General features: G+C 53.0%; 1 protein-coding gene across 1 annotated transcript in view; it reads left to right on the top strand.

Moving 5' to 3' along the window:
• DNAH1 (dynein axonemal heavy chain 1) overlaps positions 1–22943 on the top strand; it is a gene marked incomplete in the record, with an annotated part of 89651 nt that overhangs the window by 26093 nt on the left and 40615 nt on the right. The window contains 14 exon segments of the mRNA XM_027768604.1: positions 9491–9648; positions 10448–10659; positions 11314–11612; positions 12617–12767; positions 13774–13967; positions 14076–14301; positions 14791–14910; positions 15086–15168; positions 16190–16331; positions 18516–18671; positions 18979–19177; positions 19252–19505; positions 20051–20263; positions 21739–21903. Of these exon segments, the coding sequence (XP_027624405.1) occupies positions 9491–9648; positions 10448–10659; positions 11314–11612; positions 12617–12767; positions 13774–13967; positions 14076–14301; positions 14791–14910; positions 15086–15168; positions 16190–16331; positions 18516–18671; positions 18979–19177; positions 19252–19505; positions 20051–20263; positions 21739–21903 (2572 nt within the window).

Raw genomic sequence — 22943 nt, 5'->3', positions numbered from 1 at the left:
CCAGCCATGTGGGAGTCCAGCATCTTTAACCACCATGCCACCTGCCAGCCGGGCATCTTGCTTTCTTATTTTCTGTCCCTTTCTCTCTGGTGAGTGCACATGCCCTATAGCAAAACTAAAAAGTAATAATAATAATAAATAAATAATTATCTAAAATATTTGTTTACTTAATTCTATTTGTTATTATTTTAAAAAATTTGACCAGAGAGAGAAAGGAAGAGTAAGAAAGCAAGCCACCAGGCCACCAGGTCCTGGACTTGAATTGCAGTCGGCCATGTGGGAATCCAGCACCTTTAAACACCATACCACCTGCTGGCTCCCAAATAAATAGTTCCTAAAAAACAATACAGATTATTTTTCAATAAGATCACATCATATTTTAAAATTCCCTTAAGTACAGTTGGCATTTTTATCTTGAACTGTCCTGTCCAGAGCAAGACTATTTGTCCACTTGCTCAAGTATACTTTTGTGTCTTTTAGGAGTACCTTAAGTCATACAGATTTTGCCTATTTCTTTTTTTTTTGAGAGGTTTTTGCTATAGGGCATGTACGCTCACCAAAAAGACAGAGAAAGACAGACAGACAGAAAGCAAGAATTCACCCCCCGGGGGGGATGGCCACACCTCAATCCCTTCTCCTCCATTCTCCTCTCAGGATCTTGGGTACTCACATACATGCGCCCTGTGTGAGTTTAAGCCACCGGGTCGCAGACTTGAATAGTGGTCAGCTACATGGGAGTTCAGCGACACAGCCATTACGCTAACTGCTGGTCCCAGATTTTACCTATCTCTTATTGAGCATTTTATTTTTTCTGTTTCTATTTAAGATGAGTTTTCTTCACTATTATGTCTAGTGATTTCTATATGCTAATTTTATATTTTGTTACCAAATTCTTTTAATGTTTTAATTTTTTTAATCATGAATTCTCCAGGGTTTTCTAAGTGCACATTATCTGTAAATAGATATTTTTACTTATCCAATTCTTATTCTTCTAATTACTTTCTCTGGTTTAATTGCGTTTTCTAATACCTCCAATATAATACTGAATAGTAGTAGAGATGGTAGGCACCCTACTTTTTCCCTAATATTAGTGGAAATGTGTCTAGCGTTTTCCCTTAAACACAATGCTAGCTTTGGGGCCATATCTATCTACCTATCTCTCTCTCCCTTTTTTTTTTTAAATTTTTTTTTTTTTTTTTTTTTTTTTTGCCATAAGGTGCATGTACTTGCTAAAGAGAGAGACAGAGAAAGGGAAAGTGAGAAATCACTCCCAGGGGGGTGGCCTCCTGCAATTCTTTCTCCTTCATTCTCCTCTCAGCATTTGGGGCATGAATGCACACTTGCCTAGCATGATGTTCAGTCCTTCAGGTCTGGGATTCAGACCACAATCAGCCATGTGGGAGTCCAGTACCTTAACCACTACTCCACCTGCTGGTCTCTCTTACTATCTTTTGAAAGTTTATTTATTTATTTCTTCCATGAGAGGGAGAGACAGACAGACAGACAGATACCAGCATCTGATAGGGTTTTCACACCATGATCCTCCCGCAGTCTTAGCTGCCCCAGATCAAGGGCACCCATGTGTGTGCCTGGCATGCTCGCAGCTCTGAACCCAGGCCCTCTCCTCTGTGGAAACAGTTGTATATTTTTCATTTTTAATGACAATTGTATTTAAAGCTATGAACTTTCTTCTGATAATTACTTTAAAAGTAGCTCACAGGTATGTAGCATTTTTTTTTCTTTCTTTTTTCTTCTTGTTGCCAGAAGGTGCATGCACTCACCAGTGACAGAGAGAGGGAGGAGACAATCGCCAGTGGGATATAGTCACACCATAATCTTTTCTCCATTTCTCTGTCCTATTGGGATTTTAAAAAACTAACTTACTTACTTACTTTATTTATTTAACTTGACCAGAGAGGGACAGATTGAGAGAGGGAGGGAGAGAGAGAGTGAGAAAGCAAGCTGCCAGGTCCGGGACTTGAACCACATGGTCAGCCATATGGGAGTCCAGCGCCCTTAACCACCATGCCACCTGCCGGTCCCACCTATTGGGATTTTATGTATGTGTGTGCACCTTTTATGCTTTTCAAGTCACTGGGGCTTGGACTTGAACTGTGTGATATATGCCATGACAGATCCAGCTTCCTTAACTACCAGGCCATGGGGCCAGCTTTCAATTGACCTATTTAAAACAAATTTACTTATTATTTCAGAATTTACTATAGGGCATGTATGCTCACTAGAGAGAGACAGAGAAAAGGAAAGTGAGAAAGCAAATCACCAGTTCTGGGACTCGAACCATGGTTGGCTATGTGGGAATCCAGTGTCCTAACCACCACACCATGTACTGGCCCTCAATGGCCCTTTTAAATACATACATTCAGGTGTTCTTTCATTTAATGTTTTCTTTCTTTTTTTTTTTTTTTTAATTTGCCAGAGGGAGACAGAAAAAGCACCCCCATGGGGTATAGTCATACCATAATCTTTTCTCCTCCATTTCTCTATGTTGTTGGGATTTGGGCCATACATGCACACATGCCCAGCATGTTTTTCAAGCCACCAGAGTCGGGATTCAAATCATGCAGTTGGCCATAGGTGATCTAGCTTCCTTAACCAGTAGGCCACAGGCCTGGCCCATGTATTCTTTTATTTCTGGAAGTTTCTGTTGAATTATAGTTTTAAATATTAAACTTGTTCCATTGGTTTACTTTTCTTCTTCAGGAATTCCATTATATAGAGGTTCAGCATCCCTAATCTGAAAATCCAAAATGCTCCAAAATCCAGAACTTTTTGAGAGCTGACATGTGGGTAATTCTGTAATTGACCTCATGTGACAGACTTCAGTCAAAATACCGCAATATGAAGATTACCTTCAGGCTACGTGTATAAATCAATTATGAAACACAAGTGAATTTCATGTTTAGACTCAGGTCCCATTCCCAAGATCTCTTACTACGTATCTGCAGATATTCCAAATTGCACGAAAAGAATTAGAAATCAGAAATACTTCTGGTCCTAAAAGTTTTATATAAGGGCTAGTCAACCTAAATCTGTATCTGTATATGAACAATCTTCAAAAAAGTTGATGAAATGGGACCAGCAATTGGTGTAATGGCTATGTTGCTGGACTCCCAGACCCGGTGGCTTAAATTCACACTGAGCGCGTGTGTGTGTGTGCATGCCCGAGATCCCAAGAGGAGAATGGTGGAGAAGGGATTGTGGTGTGGCCATCCCCACCTGGGGGGTGATTTCTCGCTTTCTGTCTCTCTGTCATTCTGGCTAGTGCATGCGCCCTATAGCAAAAACCCCTCGAAAAAAAAAAAAGTTGACGAAAAATGCATGTTATGAAAAAATTAAGCATGGATTTCAAAATATTTGTGCCAAAATAAATTCATACTGTAATTCCATTTTTCACAAGTTTTGTGAAGGCCCCTGGGGTGTTGCTTCTTCTAATTTGACCACTTTCTGACCCTTGGCAGTTCTTTTGCTCATTTTCATTCTCTCTGTTATGTTCCTACCTTTCTTCAATGAACTCAAACATTTTGATTTGACTCTGTTCTCTCTTGGGCACTTTAAAATGTAACCTTCTTCCCTGACATAATTGGATCTTTTACATTTTTTTTTGGATTCAATGAAATCTTTCTTCTCCCTGTTATTTGTCCATTTATGTGTTTTATTTTTGAGTTTCTGATTCAAGATGGTATTTTCCTATGCCCAAATACCTGAGGATATTTAGTGGTTAAGTATCGTAGTGCAGTTTTCTTTTGTTTTGTTCTTGTTTAGTTTTTGAGAGGCGGATAAGAATTTTATTGGTTAAGACGCTCTCCCTTTTTCTCCCTTTATCGATAAATATAAATTCTATATGAATGTAATCTGTTTTCACCTTTTCATTTCATGGGTTTGGGGTGTTTAGCAAGATTCCTAGCTCAAGGGTGCCCTCTTCTGGCAGTGTGGCAAGCTAGATCTTTGTTTTGGAGGGATTCTTGCTATGGGTTGTACGTGCGCTCGTTAGAGAGAGAGGTAGAAAGCGAGAAATCACCCACCTGGAGGGTATGGCCACACTGCAGTCCCTTCTCTTCCATTCTTCTCTCGGGATTCTGAGCATGCACACACTCTTGCCTGGCGTGAGTTTTAAGCTGTGGGGTCTAGGACTCAAATTGCAGTCAACTACATGGGAATCCAGTGACGTAACTGCTGTGCCATCTGCTGGTCCCAGGCAAGCTAGTTTTTAAAATGATGGCTCTGTGTGTGTGTTGGGTAGAAGGACTGCCGGTCCTCTGTCTTTGTTCTCTGCCACCTTGCAGGACTCATATGTTCACTTTTGCTTCTTTGCCTTTACTGTGCAGCCCCTTAGGGCTCCTCTCTCCTGTGACCTTCTCTTCCCTAAGTAGCGCTTCTCGAAGAACACCACCTTGAATTGCATACCCTGCAGTCCCTTCCTCGTTGAAAATGCTCGGATCACCAGGACTCTTCTTTAGTATTTTTGCAGTTAGAGTGTCCTTTCTCTTTCCGGCAGGACTTTAGCTCAGTTTTAGGGTTGCCTCTGCCCCCTACCCGCTTCTAGGACTGCCCGTGTTCTCTGAAGTCTTGCGGCAGGAGTGCAAGCAATAGCTCACTGAGAACTGGCGCTTATAGTCTGTTAAAGAGAACGTGACGCGTAGGCTTTCTCTTTATTCTAGTTGTGTTAAAGGAGCGGATGTTGGCAGTGTTTGTTTTTTTTGTTTTTCTTTCTTTTTCTGTTTTTGAAGGGTGTGCTCGGAGATTTAAATAGATGTAACCACCTTATCCTAGCTGCCCAGCATTTATTTATTTATTTATAAAAGAATTTTAAATTTAATGTATTATTATTATTATTATTATTAAATTTGGCAAAATTAAATTTGGCAAAAGAGAGAGGGAAAGTGAAAAAGTAAACCACCAGGTCCGGGACTCAAACCATGAGACCATACTACCTGCCAACCTCCAAGAATTCTTTTTTTTTTTTTTTTTTAGTTTTGTATAATTTAAAATGTCTCTGGCTGTAAGTACCAAAGATGCTGGGAAATGCGTTACTCCGCTTGTGACGAGAAACCTGAGGCGGGAGATTTGGGGCTTGGTCCTCGGGGCTCTGTCTCCAGTGTACGCCAGTTTCCCTCTCAGGCAGGAGGGCAGCAGCGGCTTCAGGGGCTCAACAAAGTCCAGCCTCCGTTGAGTCCTGTCCTAGAAGCAGATCTGATTTGGGGGTTCTTGTGCAGGTAATGGATTGATGAAGTCCTTTCAGGAGAAGTCACTCCAAATGAGGGGGTGAGAGGAGGGGGAAATAAGTTAGAGGAAGCAGTTAGCAAAGACATTTTTTTTAAAGAGATTTTTGCCTTAGGGTGTGTGTGCTCAATGGAGAGAAAGTGAGACAGAGAAAGTGAGGGAAAGTGAGAAATCAACCCCAGGGGAGAAATCACCCCCAGGGAAGATGGCCACACTACAATCTTTTCTGCTGTATTCTCCTCCTGGGATCTTGGGCACACAAGATCAAACTCACACACACCCTCAGTGTGAGTTTCAAGCCACCAAGTCTGGGGCTCTAAATGTCACCAGCCGTGTGGGAGTCCAGTGAGGTAAGTGCTATGCCATCTGCTGGTCCCAACAAAGACATGGTTTTTAGGGGAGTCTAGCCCCAGCCTGATCCCCCAACGAACACTGGACTGTGAAAAACGCCTCAGAATTTGTCCTGAGGGAGACAGAACAAGGGGTTTGACTCCGATCCTTGTATCAGTTGTTGATCATAACCAGAGCACATCCCTGCTCCTAAACCAATTGGCGTCAGGGACCTGCTCCTAAACCAATTGCAGTCAGGGCAGGCTCCGCCATGGTGGGTGTAGACAGTTACATTGCACCCCTGGCACTGGGGATGAAGTCATCTTCCCCTGAGTCAAGTGAGAAAGGATTGAATTCTAGAATAAAAGTGAAAAAGTAGGGAGGAAGTGGATGTCAGTGGGATGCAACCAGCATCTTGTGTGGACACGCCCATCCTGTTCTAGGCCCTGGGGACACAGTAGTGAACAACCCCACAAAAGGCCTGTCCTCTGGGGGCATCTCAGCCTGGCCTAGAAGACAATGGAAAGCCTAAGTTATTTGTGCATCTGACAAGTACTGTGAAGATAAAATAAGATGAGGGGTTAGAAATGTCTTAGAGGGGGGCCAGCAGATGGCGTAATGGCTACGTTGCTGGACTCCTACATAGTTGACCGTAGTTCGAGTCCCGGACTCAGTGGCTTAAACTCACACCAGGTGTGTGTGCGTGCATGCCCCAGATCCTGAGAGGAGAATGGAGGAGAAGAGATTGCATCGTGGCCATCCCACCTGGGGATGAAACATCTTAGAGGATGGGACCAGCAGGTGGCATGGTGGTTAAGGCACTGGACACTCCCACTTGGCTGACCACGGTTCAAGTCCTGGACTTGGTGGCTTGCTTTCTTACTTTCTCACTTTCTCTCTCTGGTCAAATTAAAATAAATGAATGAATAAATAAAATTACTAAATAATTCTTTAAAAAGACAAAAAAGAAATGTCTTAGGGGGTTACTTTTTTTTTCTTTTTTGGAGAGGTTTTTGCTATAGGGCGTGTGCACTCGCCAGAAAGAGAGAGAGAGACAGAAAGAGAGAGACATCCTCCCCTGGGATGAGGGCCACGTCACAATCCCTTCTCCTCCATTCTCTTCTTGGAATCTTGGGCACACACACACACACCCAGCGTGAATTCAAGCCATGGAGTCTGGGATTTGAACCATGGTCAACTACATGAGAGTCCAGTGACATAGCCTTTATGCCAACTGCTGGTCCCAGAGGGGCTACTTTTTATAGGTCAAGGAAGAGCTCATAAAGGTGAAAACATCTGAGCTGAAGCACGAACAATAATGGCAAAAGAGGAGTCACATGGATGTATGCAGACCCACACACGCAGGGAGGTCCCAGAACGCAAACCTAGGACCTTTTCCACATGGGTCTGGTTGCCTGAGCACACGGTTCCACCACCCAGTCAGCAGCGTAAAGGTGAAAAGTCAGAGGAAAGGAAAAATCTCCCAAAGGGGATTTCAGTGTGGTAAGAAGGATATGGCATGTCCTTGAAGAACTCTCCCATTTCAAGAGAGAGTGGAAACTGAAAAGGAACAGCCAGGGAGACAGGAGACACTGGAGAGAGAGATCTGGAAGTCAAATAAACAGAAAGCCTCAGCACATCTGGGTTGACAGTAGTCAAATACAGCAGAGAAGACCCACCAAGGTGTCCATTGGCTTAGAAGCAGAGACGATGCGGGGGACATCGTGAAAATGTGTCCAAGCATGTGTGTGCCGTGGGTTGCAGGCTGAGTACGAGGAGAGGAGGAAGGGGCAGTCCTCAGGTGGCCAGCGATGAGCTTGGGTGTGAAAACGAAAAATGAAGTCATTGGACAGGAGCCATGGGAATGGACTAAAGAAATAGTAAGATAGTGGAATAATCGGATTCACAGGCCGGTTGAAAGAAATTATGGAACAGCCAGTGGTTAGTGGTTAAGGTGATTGGATCCCATATGGCCTACTCTGTGGTTCAAGTCCCAGACGCAGCGACTTGAGAAACATCCTGGGCACATGCACATGCGTGCCCAAAATCCTGAAAGGAGAACTGGAATCTGGGTTGACAGTAGTCAAATACAGCAGAGAAGACCCACCAAGGTGTCCATTGGCTTAGAAGCAGAGACGATGCGGGGGACATCGTGAAAATGTGTCCAAGCATGTGTGTGCCGTGGGTTGCAGGCTGAGTACGAGGAGAGGAGGAAGGGGCAGTCCTCAGGTGGCCAGCGATGAGCTTGGGTGTGAAAACGAAAAATGAAGTCATTGGACAGGAGCCATGGGAATGGACTAAAGAAATAGTAAGATAGTGGAATAATCGGATTCACAGGCCGGTTGAAAGAAATTATGGAACAGCCAGTGGTTAGTGGTTAAGGTGATTGGATCCCATATGGCCTACTCTGTGGTTCAAGTCCCAGACGCAGCGACTTGAGAAACATCCTGGGCACATGCACATGCGTGCCCAAAATCCTGAAAGGAGAACTGGAGAAGGGGTTGCAGCATGACCATCCCCTGTGGAGGGTGCTTCCTTACCTTCTCTCTCTCTCTCTGCCTTCCACCTCCCTCCGGCAAGCACACGTATCCTCTAGCAAATTTTTAAAAAGGAGAGAGATTGTTTAATATATCTTAAAACCATTCCTCCTCCTCCGTCCTCAGTAATGCACCCTTCGTTGTAATACACCTTAGTTTGGTCTGCTTTGGGGCCAGGATTGCTGTACTCTGCTTCCATTCATGTTCTGATTGATTAGACATGCTGTAGACAAAAAAGAAGAGCATTCTGGGAGAGGGACCACCAGAGACTGGGAGGAAGGGCTGAGTTTGGGTATTCGAGGAGCAGGATGGGGTGCATGCGTCTGCAGTGGAGTGAGAGCCGTCCAAGCAGCAGGGAGTTGCCACAGGGAGGCCGGACGGACCGTGTGGGTTGGAGTCAAGATGCAGAAACTGGCCTGCTGTCTATGAGAAGCCATCGGGAGCTTTGAGCAGAGGCGCGTGTGGTCATTTACAAGTTTAAAATACCTTCTTTTCCCTTACCAAGGGAACAGCCTGAACAAGGCTTCAAGATAAGTGGAACCCAGTGCCTCTAGGAGCTCAGAGGGGCCGCCAGTGGCGAGAGCCTGGTGGACACAGAGGGCGTGGTCTGCAGAGCGGGCAGAGAAAGGCCTCTTGGATCTCAGGAAGAGGTTGGGGAACTAGGGACAAGTTTTAAGCAGGAGAATAATGCAATCGGATTTGAGTTTTATTGGCACTGAGTGGGAGTGGGCAGGGAGGGTGTCCTGCCCTAGGCTGACCTTGAGAAGGGGGACCCAGGGGAGAGCCATCTGGTAAAGCTGGCGGCCCCCTGCCGGAGACCTCCCTGCGTATGTTGGGCGCATGTGTCCCCAGGATCAGGCTGGCTGAGAGCCCGAGGCTGGGTCACAGCATCATGGCTGTCAGGCATGCTGTCTTTCTATCTCTGTCTCTAATTCATGGAATAAGTGAACTTTTTTTTTTTTTTATTAAAAACAATGTTTGTAGAGGGCATACACACTTACTGGGAAGAGATGGGGTGTGGGGCAGTGAGAGAGCACCCCTCCATGAGTCACGATTACGCCACGAGCCGTCCTCCATTTGCCCCGTTTCAGGAGTTTTAGCACACACATGCACCTAGCATGTTTCTCAAGCCATTGGTTCAAAATCAAACCGTGTGTTCAGTCAGGTGAGGTCCAGCCACCTTAACCACCACACCACCAGCTGGCCCGATAAACGTACTTAAGAAGTGAACATGTAGATAGGTGGTTAGAGCCCCAAGCCCACGTCCCCAGGCCCCCATGGCAGAGCAGAGCCTGGGTCCCCACTGGCCTGCAGCATGGGTTGACAGGGTGAGTGGAGCTCCCTGACCCCCGTCTCTGTCTCTGTCTCTGTCTCTGTGGCAGGGTTCTGGAGCACCTGAGCAGGCTGGCCAGAGAAGTGTGCCTGGACTACGAGCGGAGCATGAACAAGATCAGCTTCGACCAGATCGTCTCCGCCAAGCCTGACACCTTCTCCTACGTGACCCTGCCCAAGAAGGAGGAAGAGAAGGTGCCCGAGCGAGGTGAGGGCCATTTGACAAAGACAGACCGCAGAGTCCCTCCTGCCTCTGCCTGCTCTGAGGGGTCCCACGCCTGCATTTTCCTGCACCGACCCTGTCCCAGCGCTCCTGCTCTTTCCCAGCTGCCTGGAGGTCTGGGTCTGGGGAGGGAAGGCTGTCTTGAAAACTGCTAGTCTGACTAGACTACCGGACTGCCTTGTGAGTGACGAGGTCAGTGTGTGCTCGGGGAACAGTCGCTCAGGAGCAGGGGAAGGGATGCTGGGGATCTGGCCCAGAGGGCACACACGGCCCTGTCCTCCTCTACTGGCTCGCAGCACAGTGAGTCTCAGAGCAGGACGCAGTCCCCAAGAGCCCTCCTTGCCTTGAGCTCAGAGATCCTGCTAATTCCATTTCCCGGCCTGGCTTTCCCTCCGCCATGTGCCCGGGAGCAGGCCAGGATGTGAACCATGGGCGTTCCGAGGAGCCCAGTGTCGGTATCTTCCTTCCTCGGTGCTCTGGGTCAACTCGAGAGGGGGTGGAGGCGGGAGTAGATGGAGAGAGGATCTAAAGTCGTCACCTACTTCTCAAAGGGGGCTGTGATCAGGGCGCCTGGAGGGAATCCTTTCACCTGTCCTGGAGTGGGCACCTTGCTGTGGGATCTTGGGCCACTCAGAAAGGCGGTGGGGAAGGGCTTGGGGACGTGAGCATCTCCTCCAGGAGGGGCAGAAGTTGTGTCCCTCCATCAAGCACCCTGTAGATCTGTCCGGGCCCATGGTGTGTACCAGGCAGGTCTGAAAATGGCCCTTGGCTCCTACCCCTGCAGGGCTGGTGAGCATCCCCAAGTACCCCTTCCGGGAGCAGAAGGAGGACTTCACATTTGTGTCCCTGCTCACAAGGCCAGAGGTCATCATTGCCCTTAGCAAGGTGCGGGCTGAGTGCAACAAGGTGACCGCCATGTCCCTGTTCCACTCGAGCCTCTCCAAGTACAGCCGCCTGGAAGAGTTCGAGCAGATCCAGTCGCAGGCCTTCTCCCAGGTGCATGGGCATCGTGGGCACCAGGGGCAGGCATGGAGCAGGCCCCTGGAGCTCATAGGACAGGGCAGGGGCCCCCGGGGAAGCCCAGGGCCAACCAGCCTCTTCCTAGACCTTGTTGGAGGCTGGGGTAGGGGCTGAGGGTGATGGCTTGTCTTGCAGAGGAAAGGAGAGCCAGGGCAGGCTCCTTTCCCTGTCCCTTTCCATCCCAACCCTGCCTTTGCCTCTGAAGAAGACACCTCGTTTTGGAAAGGGGTCCAGAAACCCCATGTACCCACACGTTGACCTGATTGGGTGTGATTGACTTTATTCTCTGCCTCTCTCTGTGCGTGTCTCTCCCACTCTGCCTGTCTCTCATCTCGTTTTCTGTCTCTGTCCCCCTCCAAGGGTGGAGGGAAAGCCCTACTTCTGATGGCCCTCTCTCCTCCCTCCCTTCCTGCGGCCCCCCTACCCTCCAGCAATGCTGGAGGCCCAGGGCCACATGAGGTGTCAGTGGGCAGGGTTTGGCAGTAAGTTGGGGTGGGAAGAGATCCCTCCATGGTCAATGTGCCTTGAGGCCGCCCTGACATGCTGGTTGGTGCATAGAGTCCTTCAGCGCGGTGGCTGTGGTGGTAGGTCCCTGCGGTGGCCGTGTGGTGACACCTGTGGCCACCCCAGGTGCAGATGTTCCTCAAAGACAGCTGGATCAGCACGCTGAAGGTGGCCATGCGCAGCAGCCTGCGTGACATGAGCAAGGGCTGGTACAACCTGTACGAGACCAGCTGGGAGGTGTACCTCATGTCGAAGCTGCGCAAGCTGATGGAGCTCATCAAGTACATGCTGCAGGACACGCTGCGCTTCCTGGTGCAGGACTCGCTCTCCGGCTTCTCGCAGTTCATCAACGACGCCTGCTGCAGTGTGCTCGACTGCCCCGAAGACATGGTCTGGGGTGACAACCTCATGCACAGCCCCTACAGGTGGGCCTGACTGAGCAGAGGCACCTGTCCACACCACAGTGGCAAGCACAGAGCAGGGTGTGGGAGCAGGGAGCCAGGGCCGGGGTACCCCATGCTGCCGGGTCATGGGCGGCAGGGAGAGCCTGCCCCCCCTCCCACCGCAGTGGCCGGTCGATGTCCCACCAGCACTGGCTTACATTCCCTCTGGGGACCTGCACTGGCTTGGTCGGTTGCCGGGTTCCTCAGGTGAGAATACCCTTGGGGCACTTGCCATGAAGTAGGCGTGATTCCAGGGACAAGGGAGACACAGTGCCTGGTCTTGTGTAGAGACAGCAAGAGAGAAATACACACAGTCATTGCCAGTGGGGCTGGGCTGTGATAGACACTGGGGTGGCCCTTGCCAGGGGGTCGGGGAGAAGGTCTGGGCCAAGACCTCCAGTCTGGAGTTCAGGGGAGTGGCTGGATGCACGGACCAAGACCTGCAGAAGCACAGACGGAGAAGAAAGGACTTGGGGCTGCCGAGGAAGGAAAGGCTGGCCAGCGTGGCTGGAGTCAGGAGGGCAAGGCGGCTGGTCAGGACGGAGTGAGAGTTCAGACCGGACCAGATCACACAGAGCCTCCTGGGGCTGCGACTGGGGGTTGGACTTAGTCTAAATGTGGTCAGAAGGCATCAGCGAGGTCTGCCTGCGAGGATCCAGGCTTGAGGGTCGTTGCAGTGTAGTGGACCTCTGCACCTGAGGAGGGAGAATGTGGCAGCCATAGTGCCCAGGCCTGACCGACCTTCCCAGATGACTTCAGGATGGGGGGTGGGGACGGGGGGCTCCCTCTTTTGTGGTGCCTGAGGCCCTCTGGGCACATGGCAAGGGAAGAGGAACCCATCTGACTGGCCTGGCCTTCTCTTGGTTAACTAGAGGTTCCTGGGAGAGAGGAGAAGCTCCAGAGCCACGATGCTCAGGAAGGGCAGAGGGCTGGGCCTCTTGGCCTCCTTGGGCCCTGCCCCCAGCTAGCCCTGCATTGCCCCCCAGGCCCCGGAAGAACCCCCTGTTCATCATGGACCTGGTGCTGGATAGTTCGGGGGTGCACTACAACACCCCACTGGAGCAGTTCGAGATGTCTCTGCTCAACCTCTTTGACAAGGGCATCCTGGCCACCCACGCTGTGCCCCAGCTGGAAAAGGTACACAGAGCCACTGGTATGGGACCCCAAGTCCTGGGTGCTACCACTGCCATCAGTGCAGTGAGAGTTTATCCTGGGTCTCCTACCGGGTGGCCAGAGTGCTCGAACACCTCATTTAATTCCCATCATAAGCCGAAACACTCACAGCCCCGTTCTGCAGACCTGGAGAGCTTCCTCGCTAGTTTAAGGTCACAGGGCTGTTAACTGTCCCAACCCCAGTCTGAATCCTGCACTGCTGGACTTCTCCTATCATGGCCATGAGTGTCCCAGACCCTTCTTGGCTCCTGACCCCTCTGTCCATCTCAAGAGCTGACTCAGGCCAACTTCTGTAGTATATTGACTAGTGTCAAAAGCTCCACGAGGGACCAGCAAATGGCGTTATGGTTATGTAGTCTGTGACTCGAACCCCATGTAGTCAACCGGGGTTCGAGTCACAGACCCAGTGGTTTAAAACTCACACCGAGTTCATGTGTGTACATGCCTAAAATCTCAAGAGGAGACTGGAGAAGGGATGCGGTGTGGCCATCCCTCCTGGAGGGTGATTTCTCACTTTCTGTCTGTCTCTCCCGTGAGCACACGTGCCCTATAGCAGAAATCTCTCTTAAAAGCCCACAAGTCATCACCGCTGTACACACCAGGTGCACATGGCCCAGAGGCCTCTAACTCGAGTCTCCAGTTGTCTCCCTTGCTGGTCAGTGAGAGTCACCTGTGACCTGGTTGTCCCTTCTGTTCCTTTCCTTGGTGCTGGGCTGTGTCGGGTCCAGGCACAAGACCCTGTCCCTTGGTGGGCCTCATGTGGCTTCCAGCAACTCTGTAGCCCTCTGAGTGACACTACACAGCCCTGGCCCCACCCCATGCTCTCTGGACTTGGCCTTGCTGCCACCCACTCAGCCCGTGGCCACATCCTGCCCTGCTTGCCCTGTTTCTCTCCCCTCCACTAACCGTCCCCCAACCCCACGCCCCTGGCCTGGTTCATCCAGTTGGCCCTCCTGTCCCTGCTCTGCAGCTGGTGATGGAGGACATCTTTATCAGCGGCGACCCACTGCTGGAGTCGGTGGGACTCCACGAACCCCTGGTGGAGGAGCTGCGGGCCGTTGTCGCCAACGCGATACACAAAGCCATGATCCCACTGCAGGCCTACGCCAAGGAGTACAGGAAGTACCTGGAGCTGAACAACAACGACATCGCCTCCTTCCTCAAGTACGCACGTGTCATCTGAGCATGTTCACGTGTCTGGGCGCGTGCCCTGACCCACCGTGCTTACCACCACCTGCCCCCACACGTGTGCCTGCTGTCCTCTGTCCTCAGGGCCTACCAGACGCAGTGCCCGACCTCTGAGGAGGTACGGAACGTGGTGCTCACCCACCTGCGGGAGAAAGAGATCCTGGACAACTCTCTGCCCAGCAGCATCGTCATCGGGCCCTTCTACATCAACGTTGAAAACGTCAAGCAGAGCTTGTCCAAGAAGCGCAAAGCCCTGGCTACCTCCATGTTAGACATCCTGGCCAAGAACCTGCATAAGGAGGTGGACAGTGTAAGGACTCGCCCCTCCCCAGCCGCAGTGCCTGCTGCAACACATACACACATGTACACACCCTCACACGCCGTCTGCTCCTATAGCAGTTTGTCCCTGGGCACGGCTGAGGGTACTTGCCACAATCCCTGTCTCAGGGAGTTGTCCCTTATGGGTGCTTGCTGCCTCCTTCACAGACTAGTAAAGACCTGGGGAGCCCTCAAGGGCACCCTGGGAGAGCCAACAGTGTACACATGCAGGCTTCAGAAGTCCCGAGTGCTGGTGGGACCAGGGAGGCCGGGAGGGTGAAGTGCACTGGGTGACATTTGCCCAACCAAGGCCTCAGCAGCCCAGAGGGCCCTCCAGGAGCACCCCCTTGAGAATCACTGCAGGGTGAGGTGGGAATGGCCGCTCCTCGTTGGAAGACCCCGAAGACCAGGGAGTAAGAACAGCCCCGAGGAGGCAAGGGCGGGGACGTGGCTCTCCCCAGCATCCTCTTCCCACTGCCAGATCTGCGAGGAGTTCCGCAATATCAGCCGCAAGATCTACGAGAAGCCCAACAGCATCGAGGAGCTGGCCGAGCTGCGGGAGTGGATGAAGGGCATCCCCGAGCAGCTGGTGGGGCTGGAGGTGAGGCAGGCACGTGGGTGCTGGGGGTCGGGGCCAGGAGCCTGGCGGGGCTGGAATCAGGTGGTCGCACAAGGGCACAAGGGACTGGGGTGGCGGGGGCGGGAGGTCAGGAGCCAGGAACGTGGAAGAGAAGTGGATTCGCCGTGGGCCATTCTCATCTCCCCTGTCCATGCAGGAGCGGATCGTGAAGGTCATGGATGACTACCAGGTCATGGATGAATTCTTTTACAACCTCAGCTCAGAAGACTTCAATGACAAGTGAGTGGGTGCTGGACCCTCACCCAGGCGGAGTGGGGGAGGGTGCGCTAAGCTGCAGTGGCTCGTAAGGGTCCATACGTGCTCTGCCAGAGAGCCACGGGCCGTGGTCCACATACCAGCCAGGTCCGGGCAGGGCCAGCTGGCTGGTGAGCCAGAAGGAAAGCAATTGGGGTCTCTTGGCCTAGGAACCCCACTGCTCCCCCAGTCCTCTGTCTGTCCCTCAATGGCCTGACGCACATGTGTTTACCTGGACCTCATGTCTCTGCTTGTGGTCGGAGCCCTTTAGGGTCCTTGGGAGCACTAGAGAAGGGAAAGTCCCGCCTGGAGAACAGTCCCTTGAGGGGCATGTGGTGCTGGCATTTGTCCCCACCCAGCTCAGGAGCCTTGTGGGAAACAGCCTCAGGGGCCCTCTTCCAGTGAAGCCTTGAGGACAGAGAACCCTTAGGCAGCCCTGGCTCACACGTGGGGAGGGGCCTTCACGACTGTCAGGGCCCTGCCCAGGATCCCCAGGGCCTCCCCCAGGTCGGCATCCTTAGGCCGGCCACGAGTAGAATCCCTGAATTCCACAGACCCCCTTTTCAGGCAAACAGATCTGACACAAAGGAAGCTGGCCTTGTGGCCCTGGCTGCTTATCAGGGAAATGTAGGTTCGAGACTGTCGCTTTGCCTCATCTGAGGTGAGGCCCCTCTAGTCCCCAGGCTTAGGAAGGGAACTCTGAGTCACTTTGCCCATCATTGCACTGGGCACACTGCGTCTACTCCCCACTGGATGCTGGCTGCTGCTCCCAGAGGGCAGGGCAGGGCTTTCCTCCCCATTGGTCACAGTGGCTGCCCCAGCGGGCAAGGACTTCCCTGTTGCCCAGCCCCACATGCCTCCAACTGTCCCTGGACGCCCCAGTGCCCCTTTGCCCTGGCTGCTTTGGTGTCTGGACTGGGTGCCTGGCAGGATGCCCCTGGATGGCTTTTCCATCCATCATTTTAGCTGTGGCATTTCCCCCACCCTCTGCCCCTGTCCCAGCTAGATGGGCCGCCAGCAACTGGCCTTCTAAGATCCTGGGGCAGATAGAGATCGTGCGGCAGCAGCACATCGAGGACGAGGAGAAGTTCCGCAAGATCCAGCTCATGGACCAGAACAACTTCCAGGAGAAGCTGGAAGGGCTGCAGGTGGGCTGGCTGTGGTGTCACGCTGGGTGGCTCCCCTCTGTGGACACATGGCCCAGCTCTCCGGGGCTGGCCTCACTCCCACCCCCAGGAGTGCCTCTCAGCGTGTATGTGAGTCGTGGGTGGACAAGTACGTGCTGGCATGATAAGCCGAAAGCCCAAGTGAAGCCCGGGCAGTGAGCTCCAGAAAAACCTAGAGAGAAATAAAGACCTCAGCATCCCAGTGGACAGTGGGCACAGTGTTCTGCAATGACCTCAGCATCCCAGTGGACAGTGGGCACAGTGTTCTGCAATGACCTCAGCATCCCAGTGGACAGTGGGCACAGTGTTCTGCAATGACCTCAGCATCCCAGTGGACAGTGGGCACAGTGTTCTGCAATGACCTCAGCATCCCAGTGGACAGTGGGCACAGTGTTCTGCAATGACCTCAGCATCCCAGTGGACAGTGGGCACAGTGTTCTGCAATGACCTCAGCATCCCAGTGGACAGTGGGCACAGTGTTCTGCAATGACCTCAGCATCCCAGTGGACAGTGGGCACAGTGTTCTGCAATGACCTCAGCATCCCAGTGGACAGTGGGCACAGTGTTCTGCAATGACCTCAGCATCCCAGTGGACAGTGGGCACAGTGTTCTGCAATGACCTCAGCATCCCAGTGGACAGTGGGCACAGTGTTCTGCAATGACCTCAGCATCCCAGTGGACAGTGGGCACAGTGTTCTGCAATGACCTCAGCATCCCAGTGGACAGTGGGCACAGTGTTCTGCAATGACCTCAGCATCCCAGTGGACAGTGGGCACAGTGTTCTGCAATGACCTCAGCATCCCAGTGGACAGTGGGCACAGTGTTCTGCAATGACCTCAGCATCCCAGTGGACAGTGGGCACAGTGTTCTGCAATGACCTCAGCATCCCAGTGGACAGTGGGCACAGTGTTCTGCAATGACCTCAGCATCCCAGTGGACAGGCTCCGGCTCCCAGAGGGCAGGGCAGGGCTTTCCTCCCCATTGGTCACAGTGGCTGCCCCAGCGGGCAAGGACTTCCCTGTTGCCCAGCCCCACATGCCTCCAACTGTCCCTGGACGCCCCAGTGCCCCTTTGCCCTGGCTGCTTTGGTGTCTGGACTGGGTGCCTGGCAGGATGCCCCTGGATGGCTTTTCCATCCATCATTTTAGCTGTGGCATTTCCCCCACCCTCTGCCCCTGTCCCAGCTAGATGGGCCGCCAGCAACTGGCCTTCTAAGATCCTGGGGCAGATAGAGATCGTGCGGCAGCAGCACATCGAGGACGAGGAGAAGTTCCGCAAGATCCAGCTCATGGACCAGAACAACTTCCAGGAGAAGCTGGAAGGGCTGCAGGTGGGCTGGCTGTGGTGTCACGCTGGGTGGCTCCCCTCTGTGGACACATGGCCCAGCTCTCCGGGGCTGGCCTCACTCCCACCCCCAGGAGTGCCTCTCAGCGTGTATGTGAGTCGTGGGTGGACAAGTACGTGCTGGCATGATAAGCCGAAAGCCCAAGTGAAGCCCGGGCAGTGAGCTCCAGAAAAACCTAGAGAGAAATAAAGACCTCAGCATCCCAGTGGACAGTGGGCACAGTGTTCTGCAATGACCTCAGCATCCCAGTGGACAGTGGGCACAGTGTTCTGCAATGACCTCAGCATCCCAGTGGACAGTGGGCGCAGTGTTCTGGACGTTGCGTCTCCACCTGTCCTTGCCATGTCTCCTTTGGGCACTCAGTCAGCCAGTAGTAGACCAGGCATCTTCTCACTTCAAGGGAACAAAAGCCCCTCAGTGCTAGGGGGACCAGCAGTTAGCGTAATGGCTATGTCACTGGACTCCCATGTAGTCGACCGCGGTTCGCATCCCGGACCAGATCCAATGGTGTGCACCTAAAGCCCTAGCTGACTCGGATGCTGGGGCAGAAGGACTTCCGCATGGAGAGACCATCAAAAAATCACCACTCATTTGCTCTCTCTTCCTTACCCCCCATCTTTTGTCTCTCTCCCTCAAAAAAAAAAAAAAAAAAAAAAAAAAAAAAAAAAAAAAAAAAAAAAAAAAAAAAAAACAAAAGCCCCTCAGTGCTGGGAGAGTCAGTGCCCTGATGACCACAGCACTCAGGCTTCCTGGGTGTGTGCAGGGCTGTGTGGGCATGGGTGGGGCACAGAGCCCCTGACCCGTTGCTCCTTGGCCCACAGCTGGTGGTGGCTGGCTTCTCCACCCATGTGGAGATCACACGAGCGCACGAGATTGCCAACGAGGTCCGGCGGGTCAAAAAGCAGCTGAAGGACTGCCAGCAGCTGGCGGTGCTCTACAACAACCGCGAGCGCATCTTTGGCTTGCCCATCACCAACGTAAGCCTCCCGCGGGCACCCTGTCCTCTTAACCCCTTGGGGCTTGCAGCCACCCAGAACCCAGCTGCTAGGTGGGGGACAGGACTGAGCAGGCTGCAGAGAGGAGATGAGCCAACCCCAGTCCCTAGCGTCGAGTGGGGCTGCTGGGACCAGACAGCAGGCCCAAGGGTCAGCCAGGTGTTGTGCACCGTTCAGAGACTGGGCCCTGGGGGTAGAGCTGGAGATGGCCGCCAAGAACAAGGAAGAACAGCGAGGAGAGACGGGAGAGTGCCCAGGGCTGAGCCCAGCCTGCCCTTCTGCCCTGCAGTACGACAAGCTCTCCAGGATGGTGAAGGAGTTCCAGCCATACCTGGACCTCTGGACCACAGCCTCCGACTGGCTGCGCTGGTCCGAGAGCTGGATGAACGACCCCCTGTCAGCCATCGATGCCGAGCAGCTGGAGAAGAACGTGGTTGAGTCCTTCAAGACCATGCACAAGTGCGTGAAGCAGTTCAAGGACATCCCAGGTGGGTAGCCAAGCCAGTCAGTCCTTGCCTTCTCTGCCTGTGCTGGCTGCCTCTCATGCCCCTCTGCCCTGCAGCCTGCCAGGACGTGGCCTTAGACATCCGAGCCCGCATCGAGGAGTTCAAGCCATATATCCCGCTGATCCAGGGGCTGCGCAACCCTGGCATGCGGAACCGGCACTGGGAGATGCTGTCGAACTTGATTGACATCAACGTCAGGCCCAAAGCCAACCTGACCTTTGCCCGCTGCCTCGACATGAACCTGCAGGACCACATCGAGAGCATCAGCAAGGTGGCCGAGGTGGCTGGCAAGGAGTACGCCATCGAGCAGGTGGGCAATGCCAGCAGACCATCCCGCCCCACGCAGGCCTTGCTGGCCTCCCATACTCTGGTGAGAGCCACCTGGGAGGACGGACGTCATGGGCCCCAGCCTGGGCCGTCACGCCCAGGTGACAAGGTGCATTCTGTAGAGTTAGCAACATGTGCAGAGGGCTCGGCAGTGCTCGCTCTTGCTGTTACCCTCAGCTGGCCCTCTCGAAGTCCCCAAGGAGGAGCTGATAGAATGATCTCTGTTTAACTGATGACTAAATTGAGGCTCAGAGCAGTTCAGCAACTGCCCAAGGTCACACAGTCAGTACGTGCTGGCGCTGAGACCGGAACCCGCACTCCCACAGGTGCGTTGTACACAGTAGCACACGTGTGAGAGTGAGTCGGCCCTGAATTCATACAAGGGCCTGCGGGGTGCTCGGTGGGCAGAAAGGGGAACATGTGCTAGTGGGGCCATGTAAAGGTCCTGGCCAGGCAGCCTGCTCCTCCCTGCCCAGTGCTGGTCAGACAGCGTGACGGCCAGCCCCCCGTCTACCTGTCCCCAACCAGGCACTGGACAAGATGGAGAAGGAGTGGTCAGTCATCCTGTTCAACGTGCTGCCCTACAAGGAGACGGACACCTATATCCTCAAGAGTCCAGACGAGGCCTCGCAGCTGCTGGACGACCACATCGTCATGACTCAGAGCATGTCCTTCTCGCCCTACAAGAAGCCGTTTGAGCAACGCATCAACTCCTGGGAAAACAAACTGAAGCTGACCCAGGTGGGCCTTCCTTCTCTCCCCACCCTCGAGGAACCCCATCTTGGGCACTTTATGGTATCTGGGTAGGGCTGGGAACGGGCAGTGCCTTGCCCTGTTTGCACAGTTCTGGCCCTCTGGCAGCCCCTCTGTGCAGATGAGGGTGGCTAGGATGGGGCTCTCTACTTCTGAGGACCAACTGCTGGATGAGGTCGTTAAGAGAGGGGCATGGAGGGAGCCAGGAAAGTGTCTGAGGCAGGCCATGAGAGCTGCCAGGCCTCTGAATCGCTGCCGGGTTTGGGAGACCAGTTACAGTGCCGGAGCCTTCTAGGCTGGACTCCAGGAGGCCCGAGGCTCCTCAGCGCCCTTTCCCACCCTGCCCTGAGCTTCCTGTTCCCAGCTCATTTGGTACCACCTCCGGATGAGGACCCAGGGCACTGGCGAGTCCCTGTGTCTTGGGCTCTTGAGGCCAAAGGGTGAAGCTGCCTGCAGATCCCCGGAGCACAGCCCCAGAGCCAGACCTGAAGGTGGATTCCAGTAGCCCCTCCCCTGGGCCTTCCTAGGAGTTGTTTGGCAGCCTCTTGGGATGGCCAGTTATGTGAGGAGGGCTTTTCTGGGTCCCCCACTCCAGTGACCTAGAGACACCTGAGTTGGTCAGCATTGTGGCTAGGCCTCCCTCCTTTGGCCACACTGTCCTCTCCACCTGGAGTTCTGTCCCCACCTTGTGTCTGCTGTAAGGCCCAGCACCAAGCAGCTCACCTTGCATTCCCACCCGCTGGCTGTTCCCACAAGGTGTTCCCTTTGGTCTGCCTCTCAGTGCCATCGCATGGGATTCAAGGGTCGCAGCTGGGCTCTCACGGTCAGGGACCACCTCCTGCTGCCCTCTGTTCCTCCTGGTGTCCACACAGACGTGGAACAGGCCTGACCCAGCTGACTGTGAGGAAGAGATGAGTGAATGATGAATGTGTCTGCGTTAACAGAAGACTAGAGAAAAGTCCTGAGTGGGGAAATTAGAGACGGAAGGGAACGTGGTTCATTTTGAAGATGTCTCACTCTGGGCCTCATGGTTCAGAGAGTATTCTGGGGATCTCAAGTTCAAGTCCCAGGGAACCTCAGAGAATCCTGGGGTCCTGAACTCAAAAGCCCTCCCAGGAAAGGAGACTTGGTTTGGTGTTCCGTGCACTGGGTGTCTTCTCTCTGGTACTCAGATCTTACTGGTTTGGGTGTGATCCTCTGGTGGAGAAAAGCAGCTCTCTTGTTCTTTTGGGGGCATGGGCATCCTGTGGGGGATGTGGGGTTCCTCAGGAGGGCAAGCATCCTTGCAGCCTCTTTGCTCCCTGGAGTACCTTGGCTGTCAGCTCTATCTAGAAGTTTCCCTGCGGACACAGCTCTGTGCCCGGTGCTCTGCCTAGCACACTGGTGGGTGATAGGTCACAGTCGTGGGGGAGAGGACTCACTTGGGCCCTGGGCCCTGACAGTCTGTCTCTTCCCCTGCCCAGGAGGTGCTGGAGGAGTGGCTGAACTGCCAGCGGTCCTGGCTCTACCTGGAACCCATCTTCAGCTCTGAGGACATCAATAGGCAGCTGCCAGTGGAAAGCAAGCGCTACCAGACGATGGAGCGGATCTGGAGGAAGATCATGAGGAACGCCTACGAGAACCGGGAGGCGAGCTTGGGGATGAGAGGGGTGGGCCACTGCTGGGAGCCTCAGCCCCTTCCCTCCATGCACAGAAAAGACTGGATGCCAAGTCCCAGGCGCTGGTCTCGGCCCACGTCCTCTGAGTCAGCTCCCCCATCTCAGAGGTGCTCTCAGAGACAGCCATTGAGAGCCAGTAGGTGGCGTAGCAGTTAGGGCACTGGATGCTTGCCCTCCTGAGGAGTCCCACAGCGCCCACAGGAGACACCCATGCCTCCAAAAGAGCGAGAGAGCCACTCTTCTCCACGAGAGGGCCACACCCAAACCAGCAAGATCTGAGTACACGAGGGAAGACACCCAGTGCACGGAAGACCAAACCAAGTCTCCTTTCCTGGGAGGGCTTTTGAGTTCAGAACCCCAGGATTCTCTGAGGTTCCCTGGGACTTGAGCTTGAGAGCCCATCAACATCATGGTTTGAGTCCGAGACCCGGCAGCTTGAAGAACACACTAAGTGTGTGTGCATGCATGCCCAGATTATCCTGAGAAGAGAGTGTTGCAGAAGAAATTGCAGTGTGGCCATCCTTCCTGGCACATGACTTCTCATTTTCCCTCTCCGTCTTTCTCCAGGCAGTGCCAGATCCCTAAAAAAAGAGAAAAGAAAGAGAAGAAATACAACAGTTGATAGGTTGGAGATCTACAGCCTACAATAGCATTTTAGAGGACCTGCCAAGTCCTACAGCAAAGCAAGCTCTTTAGCTCTGTTTAACCTTAATTTTTTTTCCCCAGTTGCCAGGAGGTACAGGCACTAACCAGAGAGAAGCAAAGAGAGAGAGAGAGAGAGAGAGAGAGAAAGTACCCCACAACGGGGTAGGGTCACACCACAGTCCTGTCGCCATTTCTCCTTCTTTTCAGAACTTTGAGCAGGCACACACGTGCCCAGCTTGTTGTTTTAAGGCACTGGGGCAGAATTCGAACTACAGTTGGCCATGTGGGACCTGGCTCCCCTAAGCACTAGGCTATGGGGCTGGCCCCAGTCTTCATGTTTTCAGCGTAGGGGCTGATGGTGCTGA

This window comes from Tupaia chinensis, unplaced genomic scaffold (assembly GCF_000334495.1).
Source record: "Tupaia chinensis unplaced genomic scaffold, TupChi_1.0 Scaffold147003_1, whole genome shotgun sequence".
Taxonomy (NCBI): Eukaryota; Metazoa; Chordata; class Mammalia; order Scandentia; family Tupaiidae; genus Tupaia; species Tupaia belangeri.
Note: the sequence above shows the minus strand (reverse complement) of the source record. Positions and strands in the feature narration are given on the sequence as shown.